Below are 19,660 nucleotides of genomic sequence, written 5' to 3'. Positions count from 1 at the left end.
ACAAGGTTTTGAATATAGTTCCCTGTGCTATACAGTTGGACCTTGTCCTTTATCTATTTTATATATAGTAGTTTATATCTGCTAATCCCAAACTCCTAATTTATCCCCCACTCACCCCCATTTCTCCTTTGGTAACTGTAAGTTTGTTTTCTATGTCTGTGAGTCTGTTTCCGTTTCGTAAATAAGTTTGTATCAGTTTTTTAGATTCTACATATAGGTGATATCATATGATATTTGTCTTTCTCTGTCTGACTTACTTCACTTAGTATGATAATCTCTAGGTCCATCCATTGCTGCAAATGGCATTATTTCATTCTTTTTTATGGCTGAGTAATATTCCATTGTGTGTATATACCACATCTTCTTTATCCATTCATCTGTCAAAGGACATTTAGGTTGCTTCCATGGAAAGACAGATAATTTAATAAATGGAGTTGGGATACTGGGTAGCAATTTGGGAAAAAAATGTTAAGAGTCACAATTTATAGCATACAATACATTGGATGTTAGGCGGTCTAAAGGGCTGACTATTAAAAAATCCAAACATGTTAAATACTTCAGTCAGTTTACCTTTCTAAGAATTGACAAAATCTCCTTGCTCTGGGCCCTTCACCATGTCACTTACCTAATTCTTATTAAAAAGTAGATTCTCTCGCCAATTTCAGATGAGACATTGGGGAGCTGGAGAACCTAACCCACACATGTCAGAAGGAACCTGAGTTTAGTTGTGGGGGGAGGACACAGAGAACTGTTAAACTTAGGCACTGCTCTTGACTCCTCATCTCGCCGGAGGTCTTGACTTCCCTTCAGGATTCTAGCCACCATGGGAATGTAGCTAGGCCGTACCTATACCCCAGGTAGTAGACTGCACTAGAGCTGTACTCCAGTATGTAGCTATTAGCCACATGTGGCCATTTAAACTTAAATGTAAATTAATTTTTTTAAAAATTTCAGTTCTTTAGTCATACTAGCCACATTATGAGTGCTCAGTAGCTGCCTGTGCCTAGTGACAGTTGTTTGGACAGGACAGATATTGAAGCTTTCCATTATTGCAGAAAGTTGTATTGGACAGTGCTACGTTATAGTTGTGGACATTGTCAAGTTCCTTGTGCTCAGCAGCCTATACCCTGACTAGGTTGAGAGTAATCCAGTGTGGTCTCTCTTCAAACTTCTCTCCTGAGTCTTTAAGCCCAGACGTCTTATGTCTGAAAAACCCAGGGGAGAAAATCATCCCTCGATTATGGGTTTAAGGAATCTGGGACCATTCTGTCAATCATCTGTTCATTTAGTCAACAACATTTACTGACATTACTCTGGGTCAGACCCTTTCCTTTCTTGGACCCTGGGGATAATGAAAGGTGGATAAGAGACATTTCCTGAAAATTCTACTAAAATGTGTTCTTGTGAGCGTAGTGATCAGAGTTGCGTATTTCTTTGATGTTTGAGGCTCTGTGGAAAGCAGTGATCACTGTTCAATCTTATACATACTAATGTGGTTAAGGATTGGGCTGAATGAGTATCTGTGAAATTAATTACCAGTTAAATTTCTAAAAGCTTTGATTTCTTTTGCTTTTCTTTTTTCTTATAAAAGTATAGTGTGAAAAAAAATCCACATAACTAAAGGACAGCATATGCGGTACAGGGGAAAACTTTAGACTATAAAGTCAGATACCTTGGGTTGGAATACTAACTCTATCACTTATCAGCTGTAACCTTGGGCAGATGCTTCAGTTATCTAATGCTGCATAACAAACTTCCCCCAAACTTAGTGGCTCCAAACAACAAAAACATTTATTTTATCATGTTTCTGCAATCTTGGCTTGGCTTATCAGGGACAGCTCCTGTGTGTCCACTTGGCATCAGGTGAAGTAACTCAAAATCTAGGGGCTAGAATCACCTGAAGTCTCAGTCACTCACATGTCTGACTCCTGGGCTGGAAGACTCAGACAGCTTGTGCTGCTCAGACATTGCTAGCTCTAAATAGTCTTTACACATTATCTCTCCAGAATGATAGCTTCAGAGTAGCCAGGCTTCTTACATGGTGGCTCAGAGCTCCCCAGGCATGTGTCCCCAAAGGGAGTGAGCCAGGTAGAATCTATACTGCCTTTTCTAACCTAGCCTGGGAAGTCATTTGACATCATTGCTGCCACATTCTGTTTGTTAGAAGATGAGTCATTAATGTCAGCCTATATTCAAGGGCAGAAGAATTCAACTTTTATGGAAGGATTGTCAAAGAATTGTGGACATATTTTAAAATCATCACAGCAAGTAATTAAATCTCTTTAAACTTAATGTTTTGAGAATTTGGGGCAAACTGTGTTCTTTAAGACTATTACTGCTTTTGGGCTTCCCTGGTGGCGCAGTGGTTAAGAATCTGCCTGCCAATGCAGGGGACACGGGTTCGAACCCTGGTCCGGGAAGATCCCACAGCTGCAGAGCAACTAAACCCACGCGCCACAACTACTGAGCCTTGTTCTAGAGCCCGCGAGCCACAACTACTGAGCCTGCATGCTGCAACTACTGAAGCCTGCATGCCTAGAGCCCGTGCTCCACAACAAGGGAAGCCACTGCAATGAGAAACCCGGGCACCACAACGAAGAGTAGCCCCCGCTCGCCGCAACTAGAGAAAAGCCTGCGAGCAGCAGCGAAGACCCAACGCAGCCTAAATAAATAAATAACTAAAGACTATTACTGTTCTCATTTGTAAAATAAGTGTGATAATTCATTAGTTGTGAAGATTAGATGAGAAAATATAAGCTCTTGGAATGTTGCTTAGTGTGTAAATGAGTGCTCAAAAGTTGTTAATTCTTCCTTTTCCATAATTAAAAAAATTTGAGGAAGGAATTTCTTATTCACGTTTATTTTTTCCTCAAACGAAACATATAACAAAAAAGAAAAGGCAGTCTAGTTAGTAAGTAGGACATATTCACATGGAAGGATACATGGGTGATGTGATACACTTGTACATCCGGCAGGTGGGATGTGCTGTGGCTAGCTAGGTGACCTGTGAGGAGATCTTAGTGGGCTGGCTCCCAGGTATCTCTTGTGACTTATGTGACTTATGTGCTTTCCCTTGCAGTTCCTGAGGGAAGACCTCAATTACCACGACCCAACGGTGAAACACAGCACCTTCCATGGTGAGGATAAGCTCATCAGCGTAGAGGACTTGTGGAAGGCATGGAAGTCTTCAGAAGGTAATAGGCAGCTTGGTTGTCAATCCTAGTTGCCGGAAGGTTTAGAGAAGAGAGGAGAAGATGGGTAGCAATTTGGCCTTTAAAGGACATGAGTATAAAATGCTTAGTAAAGAGCAAATTACTGAAATGGTTCTACGTACAGTGACTGAATAGAGACTGTATAGAGACTGAGTAAGACTGAAGAGAGTCACTGTGCTGAGAATAGGGGAAGATGCTCCAGAGTTGGAGTTGTTCTCATTAGAATTCTTATCGAATCCTATCCTATCCCTACACCTCTCCTTACCAGCTCCCCCCATCCCCCAAAGGAACCTCACAGCTTTGGCTGCTTCATCTCCAGAGACAGGGAGCTTGCTGGCCTTTTGAGGCAGCCCCTCTCTTCTGAAGCTCCCCACTTGGTCCTGGCTCTGCTGAGTCCTAGATGATTCAAAGGTTGGGTCGAAGTGCAGTTGAACTCTCTCCCGAGTCTTCTCTTCCAGGTTAAAGAGCCCTAGTTCTTTGAAGAAAACATTTTTTTCCAGCCTCCTCTTCATCTTGGTCTCCTGCATGTGGACACTTTTGTTAATGTATTTCTTAGATCATGGCTCCTACAGTTGGACGGAGACCCCCAGGTGTGGTTTGATCAGCACAGAGCCGAGCAGGACCATCCGCTTCTCAGTTCTGGACCCTGTGTGTCTGTTAATGCAGCCTGATTAGATACTGGTACCCTCAGCAGTCAAATCGCTCTGCTGACTCATGTTGAACTTATTAAATTAAAACTTTAGGGCTTCCCTGGTGGCGCAGTGGTTGAGAGTCTGCCTGCCGATGCAGGGAACACGGGTTTGTGCCCTGGTCTGGGAAGATCCCACATGCCGCGGAGCGGCTGGGCCCGTGAGCCATGGCCGCTGAGTCTGCGCATACGGAGCCTGTGCTCCGCAACGGGAGAGGCCACAACAGTGAGAGGCCCGCGTATGCAAAAAAAAAAAAAAAAAAAAATTAAAACTTTAGCTCTTTAGATCTTTTTCATGTGTAAGACTGCTAAACCATGATTACCTTTTTTTTTTTTTTTTTCTCCTAGAGCATTTGCTTCAGAATTCTGAGTGAAAGAGCATGTCTAATTGTATGAGGCTTGACAGGGAAGGAAAAAACAGTGCCTTAGCCTTTTATTTGTGTCTATGGCTAGAGCTTCCTTTGATACTAATAAGAATGGAAGCAATCTCTCCCCTGGGTCTCTTAGGGTATGTCTTGATGCTAAGAAGAGTTAAAAATAAGTGACCACCAGCATTCCTGGTTTTTCAGATGAGGAACCTTAGGCCTAAATTTATTTATTTATTTAATTAAAAAAATTTTTTTAACATCTTTATTGGAGTATAATTACTTTACAATGATGTGTTAGTTTCTGCTTTATAACAAAGTGAATCAGCTATACATATACATATATCCCCATATCTCCTCCCTCAGGCCTAAATTTATAAAGTTACTTGTTCATTGTATTTAGTAAATAGTGGAGCCAGGACTTAGACCTGGACCTTCTGCTCTCTAGGCCAGTGCTTTTCCATACCACCGTGGTTGAAAGCAATGGTCTGGTTGTAGAGAAGACCAGTTTTGGTAGGAATGAGGCAGTTTCTATTTTTGTTTAAATTCTTACCTAGGGGGCTTCCTTGGTGGCATAGTGGTTAAGAATCTGCCTGCCAGTGCAGGGGACACAGGTTCGAGCCCTGGTCCGGTAAGATCCCACATGCTGCGGAGCAATTAAACCTGTGCGCCACAACTACTGAGCCTGCGTGCCACAACTACTGAAACCCGTGTGCCTAGAGCCCATGGCAAGAGAAGCCACCACAGTGAGAAGCCTGAACACTGCAAGGAAGAGTAGCCCCTACTTGCCACAACTAGAGAAAGCCCGCGTGCAGGAATGAAGACCCAGTGCAGCCAAAAATAAATAAATTAAAAAAGAAAATTCTTACCTAGGATTATGGAATTTCAGTTCTGGAAGGGATCATCTATAATAGAGATGGAGAACATTAGATTTAAACAGGAAGACCTGGATTTTTTAAAAAATATTTTATTTATTTATTTGGCTGCTCTGGGTCTTAGTTGTGGTATGCGGTATCTTTGTTGCCACTTGTGGGATCTTCATTGTGGCATGTGGGCTCTTTAGTTGAGGCATGCAGGATCTTTTAGTTGCGGCATGTGGGATCTAGTTCTCTGACCAGGCCGAACCTGTGCCCCCTGCACTGGGAACATGGAGTTCTAATCCGTGGACCACCAGGGAAGTCCCAGGAAGACCTGGATTCTAATCCTGGTTGTAGGATGGACAGGCTGATGCTTGTTAGCTCTGTTTTTAATCAATTTAGAAGAAGCATAATTTAGCTATATAGATAGCTTTCTGGAAATTGTTATCCTTGTGGGGGCTTTTGTTTAATAAGCTCCTGAGCAACTCAGGCTGTCTACTGATGAGAGATCAAGCACAGAAATGATCTTTGGAATGATACCAGCACTGCCAGGAAAAATCTTCTAACAGTACTATTTAATTTTAGTTTTCTTCTTTTTCTGTAATAACTTGAGGCCATGGCGCCTGGGTTTTAAGAGAGGGTGTCAAAAGTAGGAACTTAGAATGAAAGATGGCAGGGAGAGCATTCCTGACCTTCTCTGAAAGCCAAAGAGAAGTAGCTGGGAAGGGAAAGTGACCAAGAGAGGGCAGAAACAGAGGGATTAAATCATAGTATTAGAAAACAGCTCAAGACAATTTTCTGGTAAGAACTTTATTTCTGGACTCAGCAACTAATCGGAACACTACCAAGCATGTTCTAAATGACAGGAAGATGGAAGACAATGGAGTGAGTTTTGCAGAGTTGGTACCCGTTACTGATGAGCAGAGAAAAACATTTCAATGCACAGTGATGTAGCTCATAGCTAAGCTAGAAGTGATATATATGTACCATTTTAAGATTTGCTCACCATGTGTCATGCCTGATGGTTTGACAAACTAAAAGTGAGAACCTTCTTGTGTACTATTTCTCCCAACAGTTTATTTCATTCCAAGTAAGGCCCCTAATCTCTCTGGAGTTATGATTTCCAGAGCTACAAAAAGCGGTACATGTGCCTCTCACTATTGTGGCCTCTTGCGGAGCACAGGCTCCGGACGCGCAGGCTCAGTGGCCATGGCTCATGGGCCTAGTCGCTCCGCGGCATGTGGGATCTTCCCAGACCGGGGCACGAACCTGTGTCCTCTGCATCGGCAGGCGGATTCTCAACCACTGCACCACCAGGGAAGCCCGGAGTAGCAGTTCTTTAACAGAAGAGATGCCAGGTGAATTTTGTAGAATCTTTGAGCAGTAGAATTGTTGTTTGTATGTTTGAGCCAATGGAAACAGTAACTATGCCCTTTGTAGTGAAGGGTGGTGGGAGGCATTGACCTAAGAGGATTCCCTTCTAAAGCATGGCTTCCATTCTTCTAAACAAAGTGCAGTGTTACTGTTTCTTCTCCCTTTTCGTGGACATGAGATTTAAAAAGATGTTGTCTGCCAAACAAAGCATATTTCTTAATAATTTCTTTACCCATTTTTATGGATCAAAGGCACCTTAACCATCAATTTTGATTCTAACTAAAGAGTATGATTCCAGCTAAAAGCAAAATAACCTGGTATTCTAGTGTCACTCTGAACTTTGTCTTGAGAAGATGTTTTTGTTTTTTTAAAAAACAAATTTATTTATTTATTTTTGGCTGCATTGGGTCTTTGTTGCTGCACATGGGCTTTCTCTAGTTGTGGTGAGCAGGGGATACTCTTTGTTGTGGTGTGCAGGCTTGTCATTGCAGTGGCTTCTCTTGTTGCGGGGCATGGGCTCTAGGCGCATGGGCTCAGTACTTGTGGCACACAGGCTTAGTTGCTCTGCAGCATGTGGGATCTTCCCAGACCAGGGATCGAACCCGTGTCCCCTGCATTGGCAGGCAGGTTCTTAACCACTGCACCACCAGGGAAGTCCCGAGAAGATGTTTGTTTTCTACTAGGCTTTTGGAAATAAGAAAATAAGCTGACAGATCTCCTATTCAGTCAGTTCGTTTGTAGGACAGGATTTTTTATAGGAGCAGTAGAGCAGTACTGGAGAACCAGGAGGGTTTTAGGGAGAAAACTCAGCAGAACTGGCCTCTCTATTGACATAACACAGGGAGCCAGGTGGCATTGGACTTTTGTATAAACCATTTCAAAAGTCAGATCAATATAAAAGAGTTGGCATCCCCTTTTTCTTTTATATAAACCTGACGAGAGATCTATTTGTTCTGTTCTTTTAGCTATTTAAAAATTACTTTGCTAAGTGAATCTTCAAGTCATTTAGTTAAATTCCTCAACCATAGTTGTTTGTTGCTATATTTTTTGGGGAAAAGGTACAACTGGCTTTTTCTTTCTCTTACATTCTTTCAGGTATAAATATAAAATTACCATGATGTGTTAAATCATTACATCAACGCTGGTTGTTTTTTGTTATCTGAAGAAAATGAACTTATCACAGTCATTTTCTATTTATATTACATAGCTATTTGAGGGTAAAATGTCTTACTTGTATCCACATTTAATAAAGGAAACTGAGCATCTCTTACCTATTTCTGTTCCCAAGTCCTGAGGATTCTACCTCTTTAATATATTTTATGTGCATCTCCTATGATACTGTTTTAGCTCAACTTCCTCTTTTGAAAGAGATTTATTGAGTTGTAGTTGACAATAAAATAAGGTATAAATATTTAAAATGTACAATTTTCAAAGTTCTGACACATGTATACAACTCTGAAACCATCACCACAATCAAGATAGTGAATATATTCATCACCCCTACAATTTTTCTCACAGCCTTTTGTGATCTCTCCCCTCCTACCTCTCAGACAACTACTGATCTTTCAGCTGCTATAGGCGTGTTTGCATTTTATAGAATTTTATATACATGGAATAATACAATATACACTTAAAAAATTGGCTTCTTTCACTTAGCATAATTATTTTGAGATTTATTCATGTTGTTGCATATCTAAATATTTTATTTATTTTTATTGCTGAGTAGTAGTCCATTGTCTAAATATACCACAGTTTGTTTATCCATCACCTGCTGATAGACATTTGAGTTATTTCCAGTTTTTGGTTATTACAAATAAAGCTTCTATGAACATTCATGTACAAGTCTTTCAATGGGCACATATTTTCTTTTCTCTTAGGTAAATATCTAGTAATGGAATGGCTAGATCACATGGTAGGTATACATTTTTAAAAAACTGTTGGACCATCTTCAAAGTAGTTGTATCATTTTACATTCCCAGCAGCAGTGTATGACTTTCAGTGCTTGCACATCCTTACCAGCACTTGGTATGGTCAGTCTTTTAAATTTTAGCTATTCTAATAGTGTAGTGTTATTACATAGTGGTTTTATTTTGCATTTAGCTGATGACTAATGATGTTGGGCATCTTTTCATGTGCTTTAACTGCCATTCATATATCTTTTTTGGTGGATTATCTGTCCAAATCTTATGTCTTTTTAAAAATTGGGTTGTTTGTTTTCCTATTGTTGAGTTTTTAGAGTCCTGTATATATTCTGGATATAAATCCTTTATGAGACCTATGCTTTGCAAAGATTTTCTCTCAGTCTATGGCTTATCATCCTCTTTACAGTGTCTTCTAAAGAACAGAAATTTTTAATTTTTCTGAAGTCCAGTTTATCAATTTGTTCTTTTATGGATCATGCTTTTGGTATCATGTATAAGGAATCTTTGCCTAACCCAAGCTTACACAAACATTTTCTCCTACCTTTCCTTCTAGAAGTTTTATAGTTTTAGGTTTTACATTTAGGCCTATGATCTGTTTTGTATTAATTTTTGTATATGGTGTTAAGTATGGATTTTAGTTCTTTTTTGTGCTTGTGGATGTCCCAATTGTTCTAGAATCATTTGTTGAAAATTCTATCCTTTCTCCACTGCATTGCCTTGCACCTTTTGTCAAAAATCAGTTGTCCATATAAACATGGGTTTATTTATGAACTCTCTGTTCTGATCTACTGATCTATTTGTCCGTCTTTATGTCAATGCCATGCTATTTTGATTACAATAGCCTTATAGTAATTCTTTCAGTCAGACAGTATTATCCCTCCAACTTTGTTTTTCTTTTTCAAAGTTGTTTTGGCTGTTCGTCCTTGAACCAGCTTGTCAATTTCTACAAAAAACCCTACTGGGATTTTGACTGAGATTGCATCAGATCTATAGATTAGTTTGAGAGAGCTGACATCTTAACAATATTTAGTTTTCTGACCTATGGACAAAGTATATCTCTCCATTTATTCAGGAGATAACACTTTCAGCAATGTTTTGTAGTTTTCAGGATACGGGTCTTTCATATATTTTGTCATATTTGTTTCTAAGCATTTCATAGGTTTTGTTCCTATTGTAAATAGTATTTTTTAAATTGTGGTAAAATATACATAACATACATTTTACTATTAAATGGTATTAAAATGTTAATTCCTGATTGTTTCTTTATATAGAAATATAATTGATTTTATATATTGATCTTGTATTCTGCAACATTGCTAAACTCACTTATCAGTAGGATACCATCAGATTTTCAAATTAGACAATCATGTCTGCTGGTAAAGAAAGTTTAACTTTTTCTTTTCCAGCCTGGATGCCTTTAAAAAATCTTTTTCTTATTTGATTGCCCTAGTTAGTATCACCAGTACAGTGTTGAAGAGAAGCAGTAAGAGCAGACATCTTTATCTTGTTTCTGATATTAAAGGGAAAGCATTCAGTCTTTCGCCATTAAATATAACATTCGCTGTGGGTCTTTTTGTTTGTTTGTCTGTTTGTTTTTGTAAAAGACCTTTGTTACATCAAGGAAGCTACCTTCTATTCCTAGTTTTCTGAGAGCTTTGATCAGAAATGCATGTTGGATTTTATCAAATGAATTTTCTGTGTCTTTTGAGATGATTGCCTGTTTTTTCTATTTTTGTTTGCTAATGTGATAAATTATATTGACTGATTTTTCCATGTTAAACTAACTGCATTCTTGGGATAAACTCCACTTGGTCATCTTCTTAATATATATTTGGATTTTACTTTTTAAAAATTTTATTTTTAATTTTTCTATTAAAATGTTTAAATGGAAGTATAGTTGATTTACAGTATTATATTAGTTTCAGGTGTACAGCATGGTGATTTAGTGTTTTTTACAGATTGTACTCCATTAAAAGTTATTACAAGGTAATGGCCATGGTTCCCTGAGCTATACAATATATCCTTGTTGCTTATCTATTTTATACATAGTAGTTTGTATCTCTTAATCCCACATCCCTAATTTTCCCCTTCCTCCCCTTGCCTCTTCCATTTGGTAACCACTAGTTTGTTTTCTGTATTTCCTATTTGCTAAAACTTTGTTTCAAACTTGTGCACCTTTGTTAGTGAAGGATATTGGTTTGTCATTTTCTTTTCTTGAAATATCTTTGTTTTTGGTATCAGGATAATGCTGGCCTCATAGAATGTGTTGGGAAGTATTCCTCTTCAATTTTTTCAGAAGACTTCATACAGAATTGTTATATTTTTCCTTGAATATTTGGGAGAATTCACCAGTAAAGCTGTTTGAGCCTGGTGTTTTCCTTTGTGGGACGGGTTTTTTTTTTTTTTCCTACAGTATCAATTTCTTTAATAGGTATAGGTTATTTACTTCTTCTCTAGTGAGCTTTTGTAGTTTGTGTCTTCAAGGAATTTGTCCATTACATTAAGTTGTCAAATTTACTGGCATACATTTGCTCATAACATTCCCTTATTATTCTTATAATATGCCTTAAATCTGTAATGATGTATCATTCCTGATGTTGGTAATTTGCGTCTTCTCTCTTTTTTTTACTGATCTTGTTAGATTTTATTAATTTTATTGGTCTTCTCAAAGAATCAGTATTTGGTTTCAAGGATTTTCTCTATTGTTGTTTATTTCATTGACTTTTACTTTGAACTTTATTTCCTCTGATTACTTAGGGTTTAATTTGCTCTTTTTTTCTAGTTCGTTAAGGTGGAAGCTAAGGATATTGATTCAAGACCTTTCTTTTTTTTTCTAATATAGGCGTTCAGTGCTATAAATTTCCTCTAGGTCCTGCTTTAGCAGCATTTCACAAATTCTAGTGTGTTGTAGTTTTTTGCTTTTTTCCAACTGATTTATTCATAGCATAGACAGAGTGAAAATATCTAAAATGAAAACACAACTGATGGTAAATGCTTATTTTCACCTTTTTGGGGGGCCTGATATAGTCTTTAATAACTTAGCATCCCTTAATGTGTTCCAACTTGAGGGATTATTTTTGCCCTAGAAATGCATACCTCTGAAATCTGTCTTATACCTTAGTATTGGCTCTTCACTATCTTAGATGATGTGTTTTGCTTTTATTTTCATTCAGCTTAAAATACTTTGTTTCCTTTTTGATATCTTCTTTGATTCATGAATTATTGAGAAGCAAGTTATTTAGTTTCCAAATATTGGGGATTTTTTTTAGAGATTTTTCTGTTATTGATTTGCATTTCAAATCCATTGTGGTCTGAGGACATACTTTATATTTAATATTTTTAAAATATTTTAAGACTTCTTAAAAAATGTACCTGAACATGATCTATCTTGGTAAATGTTCCATGTGCCCTTGGCATTTGTTGGGTAGAGTGTTCTGTAAAATTCAGTCTGGCCATGTCAGTTTATGGTTTTTCAAGTCTACTATATCTTTGCTGATTTTCTGCCTACTTGTTCTATCAATTAATGAGAGAGGAGTATTTTAATTTCCAACTATAATTGTGGATTTACCTGCTTCTCCTTGCAATTAATTCTGTGAGTCTTTGCTTCATTTTGAAAGTCTGTTAACTAGGTGCATACAGATCTAGGATTATTATGTCTTCTTGATGAACTGACCTCTTTATTATTATGAAATGACCTTCTTTATCCCTGGTAATATACTTTGCCTTGAAATCTACTTTGATATTAATATAGCTTTCTTTCGAGAATTGTTAGTTTGGTGTATCTTTTTCCATCTATTTTTAACCTATTTGTGCTTTTCTATTTAAAGTGCATTTCTTATAGACAGCATATGGTTGAGCCCGATTTTTTTTTTTTTTGCAATAAGACAGTCTCTGCCTTTTCATTGGGGTGTTTAAACCATTTACATTGAATATGTTTATTAATATGGTTAGATCTGAGTCCATCATCTTGCTGTTCATTTCCTGTTTTTCCCATCTGTTCTTCGTTCACTCTTCCTTATTTTCTACCCTCTTTTGGATTAATGAGTATTTTTTATAATTCCAGTTTATCTTCTTTGTTGGCTTAACTTTTTGCTTTGTCATTTTAGTGGTTGTTTTAGGAGGTAAAATACACATCTTTAACTTATCACAGTCTATTTTCAAGAGATAATAGTACCTCTTGCCACATATAGTATAAGAACCTCCCAACAGTGTATTTCCATTTCTGCCCTCTCAACCTTAGTTTCACTCTCTGCACAGTGGCCTGGAAATTTTCTCACAGCCATAAGCTGGGGCAGTTGTATGATTTGCCTCATTTGTTTACCAGCTCTCAAGATCACTGTCCATTGTAGGCTGATGTCCAGTGTCTTGAAAACCATTGTTTCATATGTTTTGTCTTTTTTTTTTTTTTTTTTGGTTGTTTCATGAGGCAGGGTGAATTCCATCCCTGTTACTTCATCTTGGCCTAAAGCAGAAGTCTTAGTTTAATCATCTTTTGCTTTGCTTGAATGTTTTCATACTATTCTTCTTGGCCCAGTCTAACTCTACTGCAGTTTGTACTTTAGTTGGTTCCAGAGAGATCTTTCTAAAACAAATATCTGACCAAGTCTCTGCTTTTCAGTGGCTCCCCATTTCTTTTTTAAATAATGAAACAAACATGCTAAGACACGAAATTTCTGTGTGGAGTAAATATTACTAAATGGAACCTGGAGAAATAAAGGTATTGCTAAAAATTTTACAAGTAAATTCCTGCATAATCATATATAGTAACCATATATTATTTTGAAAAGATAAATATTGATTTTTCTATTGGTCAGGTAACAATTTGTATAGAACTAGCTTTTAATTTAAATCACAACTGCTGTCTCATTTGGAACTCAATAAAATATTGAAAGCTCAGTAGTTGTTGACAAAATTAATTATTACAGGGCTTCCCTGGTGGCGCAGTGGTCAAGAATCCACCTGCCAGTGCAGGGGACACGGGTTCGAGTCCTGGTCCGGGAAGATCCCACATGCCGCAGAGCAACTAAGCCCGTGAGCCACAACTACTGAGCCTGTGCTCTAGAGCCTGTCAGCCACAACTGCTGAGCCCGTGTTCCACAACTGCCGAGCCCGTGTGCTGCAACTGCTGAAGCCTACGTGCCTGGAGCCTGTGCTCCATGACAAGAGAAGCCATCGCAATAAGAAGCCCACACAATGAAGAGTAGCCACTGCTCACCACAACTAGAGAAAGCCCACTCGCAGCAACGAAGACCCAATGCAGCCAAAAATAAAATAAATAAATTTATTAAAAAAGATTAATTGTTACAGAAAATGCCACTGATTTTTTCATGTTTATCTATGAGATGTTAGTCAGATGCATTGACATTAACCCACTTGTAATCTCAAAATGAATTACCTCAATTAGGAAAAAAAGATCAATATATACATATATGTAAAAATCTTGTTGTCTTCTCTTATATTCTGAGAATTTCTTAATATTTTCATGCTGTCATTCCTTACTCACCTCTGTAGTATTGGCCTCAGTAGGTACTGTTTCTCTCTTCCAATTTGTGCAAACATGCCTGCAAAAAACAAACAAAAAAAATTAACTGAGTACCTTCTACATACCAGGCATTGTGCCAGATTACTTTAGCATACCAGGCTCAGGCTCGTTTCTGTGCTCCACTTATTTTCATATCTTCTATCACTGTTTATCACACATCCTTCTCTGTACCTGCACTGATTTATCTGCAATTATTACGATATGCCATTCTCTTTCATCCTTTGATGCTTTCTCATATAGTGTTCCCTCTGTCTTCCTTTGTTGATCTAGTTAAATCCTACTTGATAATTAAGACTCAATTTCAGTATACCCTTCTTTAGGAAGTCTTCCCTGAAAACCACAGGCTAGGTTAGGTGCCTTCTGTGTTCCCACAGCCTCTTACATTTATCTCATCACAGCACTTAGCACACTAATTGCAACTATCTGTTCCCCTCCCTTTTTATTTCCCCACCAGACTGCTTGAGGGCATTATCTTATATGATTCCATATCTTAACGCATAGCCCAGGACCTGGCCCAGAGCAGGGATGTGGAAGACAGGAGTTTGTCCTTGGGTCTGCCATTGTGTGATGTTATACGAGTTGTTTGGCTCATTCAACATTCCAAACTCTAGGTTCCCTTACTACTCTGCAGCCATGATGCCAGTCTTTCTCTAATCTGGTCTCTGCTAGCCATGTAGCTTCTTTATAGGTGGTGTTCACTAGTGTGTCCTTTTGGGCTCTGGAAGACTTGGTTTCTGCCAGGCAGCCTAGTGGACCTATCACATGAGGCCTAAGTGAAAGGGCCAGATTCTTTTTGCAGTAACGGTTTAGGGCTTGGTATTGATACCATGTTAGAAAACTAACATAGTATCTGCCTTACTCTAGGCTTAGATGACAAACTGCTAGTGAGAGCCAGAGGGAAACCACTCAGAGAAAAACCACAGGTCTAGGCTGCAAACTATCTTTAGGGAGGGCCACTTTGGTAAGATTCTGTAGGTGTCTTGGAATGCTCTCTCTCCACAGTAGTCAGATAAGAAGCTAGGCTTTGTGATGCATTTTCTGACTCTCTCTGGCAATCAGTCACTCCTTTCTCTGTGCCCTCACCTCACCCCATACATCCCTCTTACCTAGCACTTATCACACTGTATTATACTCACTTAATTTCCTATATGTCTCCTTCTCTAGAAAAGAGCCCTGGATGATGGAGATCATCCAGATTGATCTCTGTAACCAACCAAGGATCTACTAGAGTAGAAGCCAGTGAAAGCTTAGTGAATGAAGGAGTGAATGAATGGTGATAATAATGGATAATATTTGTTTAGCACTTACTGTATGCTAGGAACTTCTCATATCTTCATTACACTCTTATGATGTGAGAACTCTGATTCTCACCATTAGGTGACAGAATGAGGCACAGAAAGGTTAGGTAACTTGTCCATGATCTTACATCTAGTAAGTAGCAAATCTTGAATTCAATCCAAGTCACTTGGTTCCAAAGTCCAAATTCTTAACCATTGTGCTATATCTGACTGGCTGACCAAAAGACTGACCAAAGGCTGACCAAGTGACCAACTAACTGACTAACAGCTGTGTGAAAGAGAGGCAAAGAAGGTACTGGTAACTTTTCTGCCAGACATAGTTCTTTTGGGATGTGAGTTTGAAACTACAAAAGTGAGGGCTTTATTTGGAGGCACCACCAGTCCATTAGGGGAAAGACATACTGATTCAGGAGCCCATTTCTTACTGCTTATTCTTTCTCTGACAAGAAAAAGGATTGGCCAAGGCCAAGGATCTGTTCTGGCATATCCCTGGAGGTATCACTATAGCTCGTGTGCTAGGAGTAGTACTTACTGTTCCATCTGCCTGGAATGCCCTTCCCCCAAGTATGCACATGGCTCATGACTTCATTTCATTTTCTCCTCAAATGTCATCTCGTCAAAGAGGCCTTCCTTGATCTGGTCTGATATAGCACTACTCTTTATCCTCTTACCCTGCTTTATTTTTCTTCTTGTATTTATCACTACCCAACATACAATTATTTGTTACAGTGTTTTAGTTTGTCTCTCTCCACCAGAATATAAACACTAGGAATCTGTGACTCTTTTGTGCACTGTTATATTCCTAGCTTCTAGAGCAGTGCCTGGCAAGTAGTAGGTACTCAATAAAAATTTCCCCCCAATGAATAAATGAATTTGGAGTTTTGGACCGACTGCTTTCAAGGCCTTTTATCATCTGGCTTCAGCAGTGCCTCACCCTCCTTGTCCCTATATATAACCCTTGGACTCCAGGCAGACGGGAGTCAGAGTTCTCTGAACAGGCCCCACACTTTATAGTTCTGTGTCTTTGCTCATGATTTTAAAATGGACTCCAAAGAGTTTCAATAAGTGAAGAGGTAGAGCTGGGTTTTAAGGGTTAGTTGGTGTTTATCAGGCCAGGAAGAGGGAAGAGAGCTTTTCCAGAAACAGCAAAGATCTAGAAGTCTGAGAGCAATGTTCAAGGATAAATAAGTAAATAGTGCAAGATACTGATTCTAGAAGAAGACTGAGAAGCTAAAAGCTATAACAGAGGCAGCATGTAGGGTAAAGCTGTGAAGTTTGGGTCAATGGTTTCCAACTGTACAAGACAATCAACTGGGGTGCCCCAAGAGAATATAATAGCTTGTATTTATATTGCATTTATTTTTATCTCATTTAATTTTTATGTATGTTTTACAGTATACCTAATGTTAGTACATATATCTAATTTATAAACAGATATTCTTATATTGGCAATGTGTGCTCAAATTTTTTTTTACATGTAGATTATGTCATTAGAAAGGTTGGAGGCTACATAGTCAGTCACCTTGTGCATTTCTTTTATAAAGGACTATTTGTTGTGGAAAACTCCAGAGGTTGGCTTTCTCCGATTCTGTGTAGTACTGTTTGTCATTTTGCCCAGAGATGTAGTCTTTGATGTCTCTAGGAGCAAAATGGACAGGCTTAGGGGGATGAGAGAATCATGACCTTAGAAAACTCTCTTTTGCTTGCATGTCCTCCTGGGGTTTGGTCGTGTGAGTCACTTGGAGTCTCTATCTGTACTAAGCTCCCCTGGCCAAATTCTGTCTCCTTTTACTGTCAGCCACAGCTCTCTGTACTTGCTGTTACCTTCTTCCTCACTTTGGCTCAGGGATTCTTCCCATTTTCTCTTTTGGAATGAGAAAGCAGAACAAGATTTTTAACTTTTAGATACTTGAACCTTAGGAACAAGGGGCCCTAATATCTCACCTTGACTGTTGAGTGAGATCCTCATGCTGGGACACAGGGTTGCTGTCTGACAAGGATGCAGCTCGTCCTGGCTTACTTTGTTCAGACTGCAGTGACTCTGAGTGGGCAACACCATACTGCCAAGCCTTACCTAGGTGGGGCATCTGCCAGGTAACAGAATAATATGTGGAGCACAAAACCCGAAAAACAATGCCTTGAGGTTTGTCCTGACATGCTGAAGTCATCATCCTTTTCTGCAAAGCTTAGTTCTGTAGGGACTGACTATGTTCAGAGTCCATCCTTATTGGAGTGTAGTGGTCTCCTTACAGACCCTCTGCCTCACTTAGTGTAGTGTTTAGAGCAGTAGTTCTCAGTGGGGGGCAGTTTTGTTCCCCAGAGAACGTTTGGCAGTATCTGGAGATACTTTTGATTGTTATGACCGGCAGCATGCTACTGGCATCTGGTGGGTAGGTGCCAGGGCTATTGTTAAACATCCTACAATGCATAGGACAGCCCCCAACAACAAAGAATTAACCTGTCCAAAAGGTCAGTGCTGCAGAGACTGAGAAACCCCGGTCTAGAGTGACTTCTGTCTTCACTGCAGTGTAGGGCACAAGTGGAGGAGTTCCTGCATGCCAAGCATTTATGCTCAGGCTTGTATCAGGTCGTCTTCCCCGTAGACAGAAGACCCTTGTGGCACCGCTGGCCTCAAGCCTTTCAAGCAACAATACGTGACGTGGCCTTTCTACTCCATATGCCATGCTGGGTGAGGCCAAGCTCCCTTGACAGTAGGGGCAGGATGTGTTCTCTGCACTTTGCAGGCTAGCACTTGTCTGTCTGCCTCACATCTTGTGCCACTCTGCTAGGCCTTCATTACCTAACACTCTGGACCGTAGCAAGTGATCACGTTGATAATGTATGTGGAGATATATTCATTTTCAGGAATAAAAGGCCAGTCTATTCTACTTTCCTCAACACTTCTTTAACCCCAGTTCTGTCATCCCTCCTTTCCCAAGCCCTAGGATTTGAGCATATCTCTTGGAAATTAATCTTTCTCTTCCCTCCAATGTATTCTAGTCTGGAAATTAGATATTCAAACAGGCAATGACTAAACGCTCACCGCCTAAGCCTCCGGGATCTTGTCTTCTAGGATGCAATCAATCTGAGTGCACTAGACCTGCCTCATTTCCTCTCCTGGAACCTTTCCTGTGCCTCTGCAAATGGTCTAATCTACCTTCAAAGTCTCTTGGCTTCAGAACTTTCCTCCTGAGCTCCAGCAGCTTCTTGGGGACATGGAGAGATTAGAGCATTTTTGTCTTCTATTGTTTCATTCGGAATGTTTCCCTGAGTGTCTGCTTTGTACCGTGTGCTGGGCTCCCCTATGGGAGGTAGAAGGATAAAGGGTCAGAGCCCAGCCTTCCAGCTTCTCTAGTTTATATGCAAGTGACAGAAACAACCTAAGATCTGAGGTGTGCCTACCAGAGGAATGCTGATTTTTGGACAAACATTTCAGAGGTTAACCTCCACCTGAGCTGTATATTTGTCTAGGAAGATTGTGGCTGCTGTCTGGAGGCCCACATTCAGAACATTTCTGGAACTCCTCATTTAGGGTAGTTTTTCTTTCAGTAAATTCTTATTGATGCCACTGTATAAGAGGCACTATTTTAGCGACAAAGGGGTGAGCAAAAATGAATAGGATGTGGTCCCTGCCTTCAATGTCTCCTGACTATTAAGGGGAAATTAGAAAGCATTCTGATGAAAGACAGTTTTGGGGAAAGATATGTATCTTAAGAGAGGAGGGTGATAAATCTCACCATTTCATTCTGCTTCAAAACTTTTTTGGCTTCTTGCTGCTCACAGTGGTAGTTTTCAACTTGAGAAATGTACAGATTCCTTTTAAGGGAAATCATTTATCTTGGGCCTGCAATGCTGGTTTTATTTAATGGTATTTAAGTATGTAGAAACATAAAATGAGGTTTAAGTTGCTATATAAAATTTGTGTACAAATATAAACAAAAACACACTGATACATTAAATAAAAGCAAATTTCAAATCCAATAAAATGACATGTTTTTGCTGAAACCCAGTTGCTCCCACCCAAGGCTCTTTAAGTTCAGCATAGCTGTATTACTGGGTGCTATATGGTGACTCAGTCCTCCCACCATTTTTCTCTATTCAAGCTCCTATGAAACTTTGATTTATATAATACATCTTGATGTCATTTGACTTTTACTTGGCTTGAACATATTCCTTGCATGTTAAGTCCTCTTCTGTTCCTTTATTGTTGATTCTTGACAAAGTATGGAAATAAATTTGTTATATATGTGGCTAAATACCACAGAAATATTAAAATTATTTTACAAGGATTATTTTTATGGTTGTCCATTTAAAAAAATCACAGTCTTATAGTATTGAGGAAATGATTAGGTACAGTGATCCATGTATGGTAATGACGTGATTTACCATGTTGTGAATGATC

At 39.0% G+C, this 19,660-nt stretch overlaps 1 protein-coding gene across 5 annotated transcripts in view; it reads left to right on the top strand.

Annotated features, from left to right (window-relative positions):
• Positions 1 to 19,660, top strand: part of STIM1 (stromal interaction molecule 1) — a 188,081-nt gene that overhangs the window by 132,554 nt on the left and 35,867 nt on the right. For all 5 annotated transcript variants that reach the window (XM_022565776.3, XM_022565778.3, XM_022565779.3 and 2 more), the window contains one exon: positions 3,080 to 3,194. In XM_022565776.3, coding sequence (XP_022421484.1) covers positions 3,080 to 3,194 — 115 coding nt within the window. The remainder of the gene's footprint in view (positions 1 to 3,079; positions 3,195 to 19,660) is intronic.

The sequence above is a fragment of the Delphinapterus leucas genome, chromosome 7, assembly GCF_059928025.1.
Source record: "Delphinapterus leucas isolate spDelLeu-1000000601 "Yukka" chromosome 7, BTC_Dleu_Yukka2, whole genome shotgun sequence".
Classification (NCBI taxonomy): Eukaryota; Metazoa; Chordata; class Mammalia; order Artiodactyla; family Monodontidae; genus Delphinapterus; species Delphinapterus leucas.
This window is presented reverse-complemented; position numbering and strand designations above follow the sequence as displayed.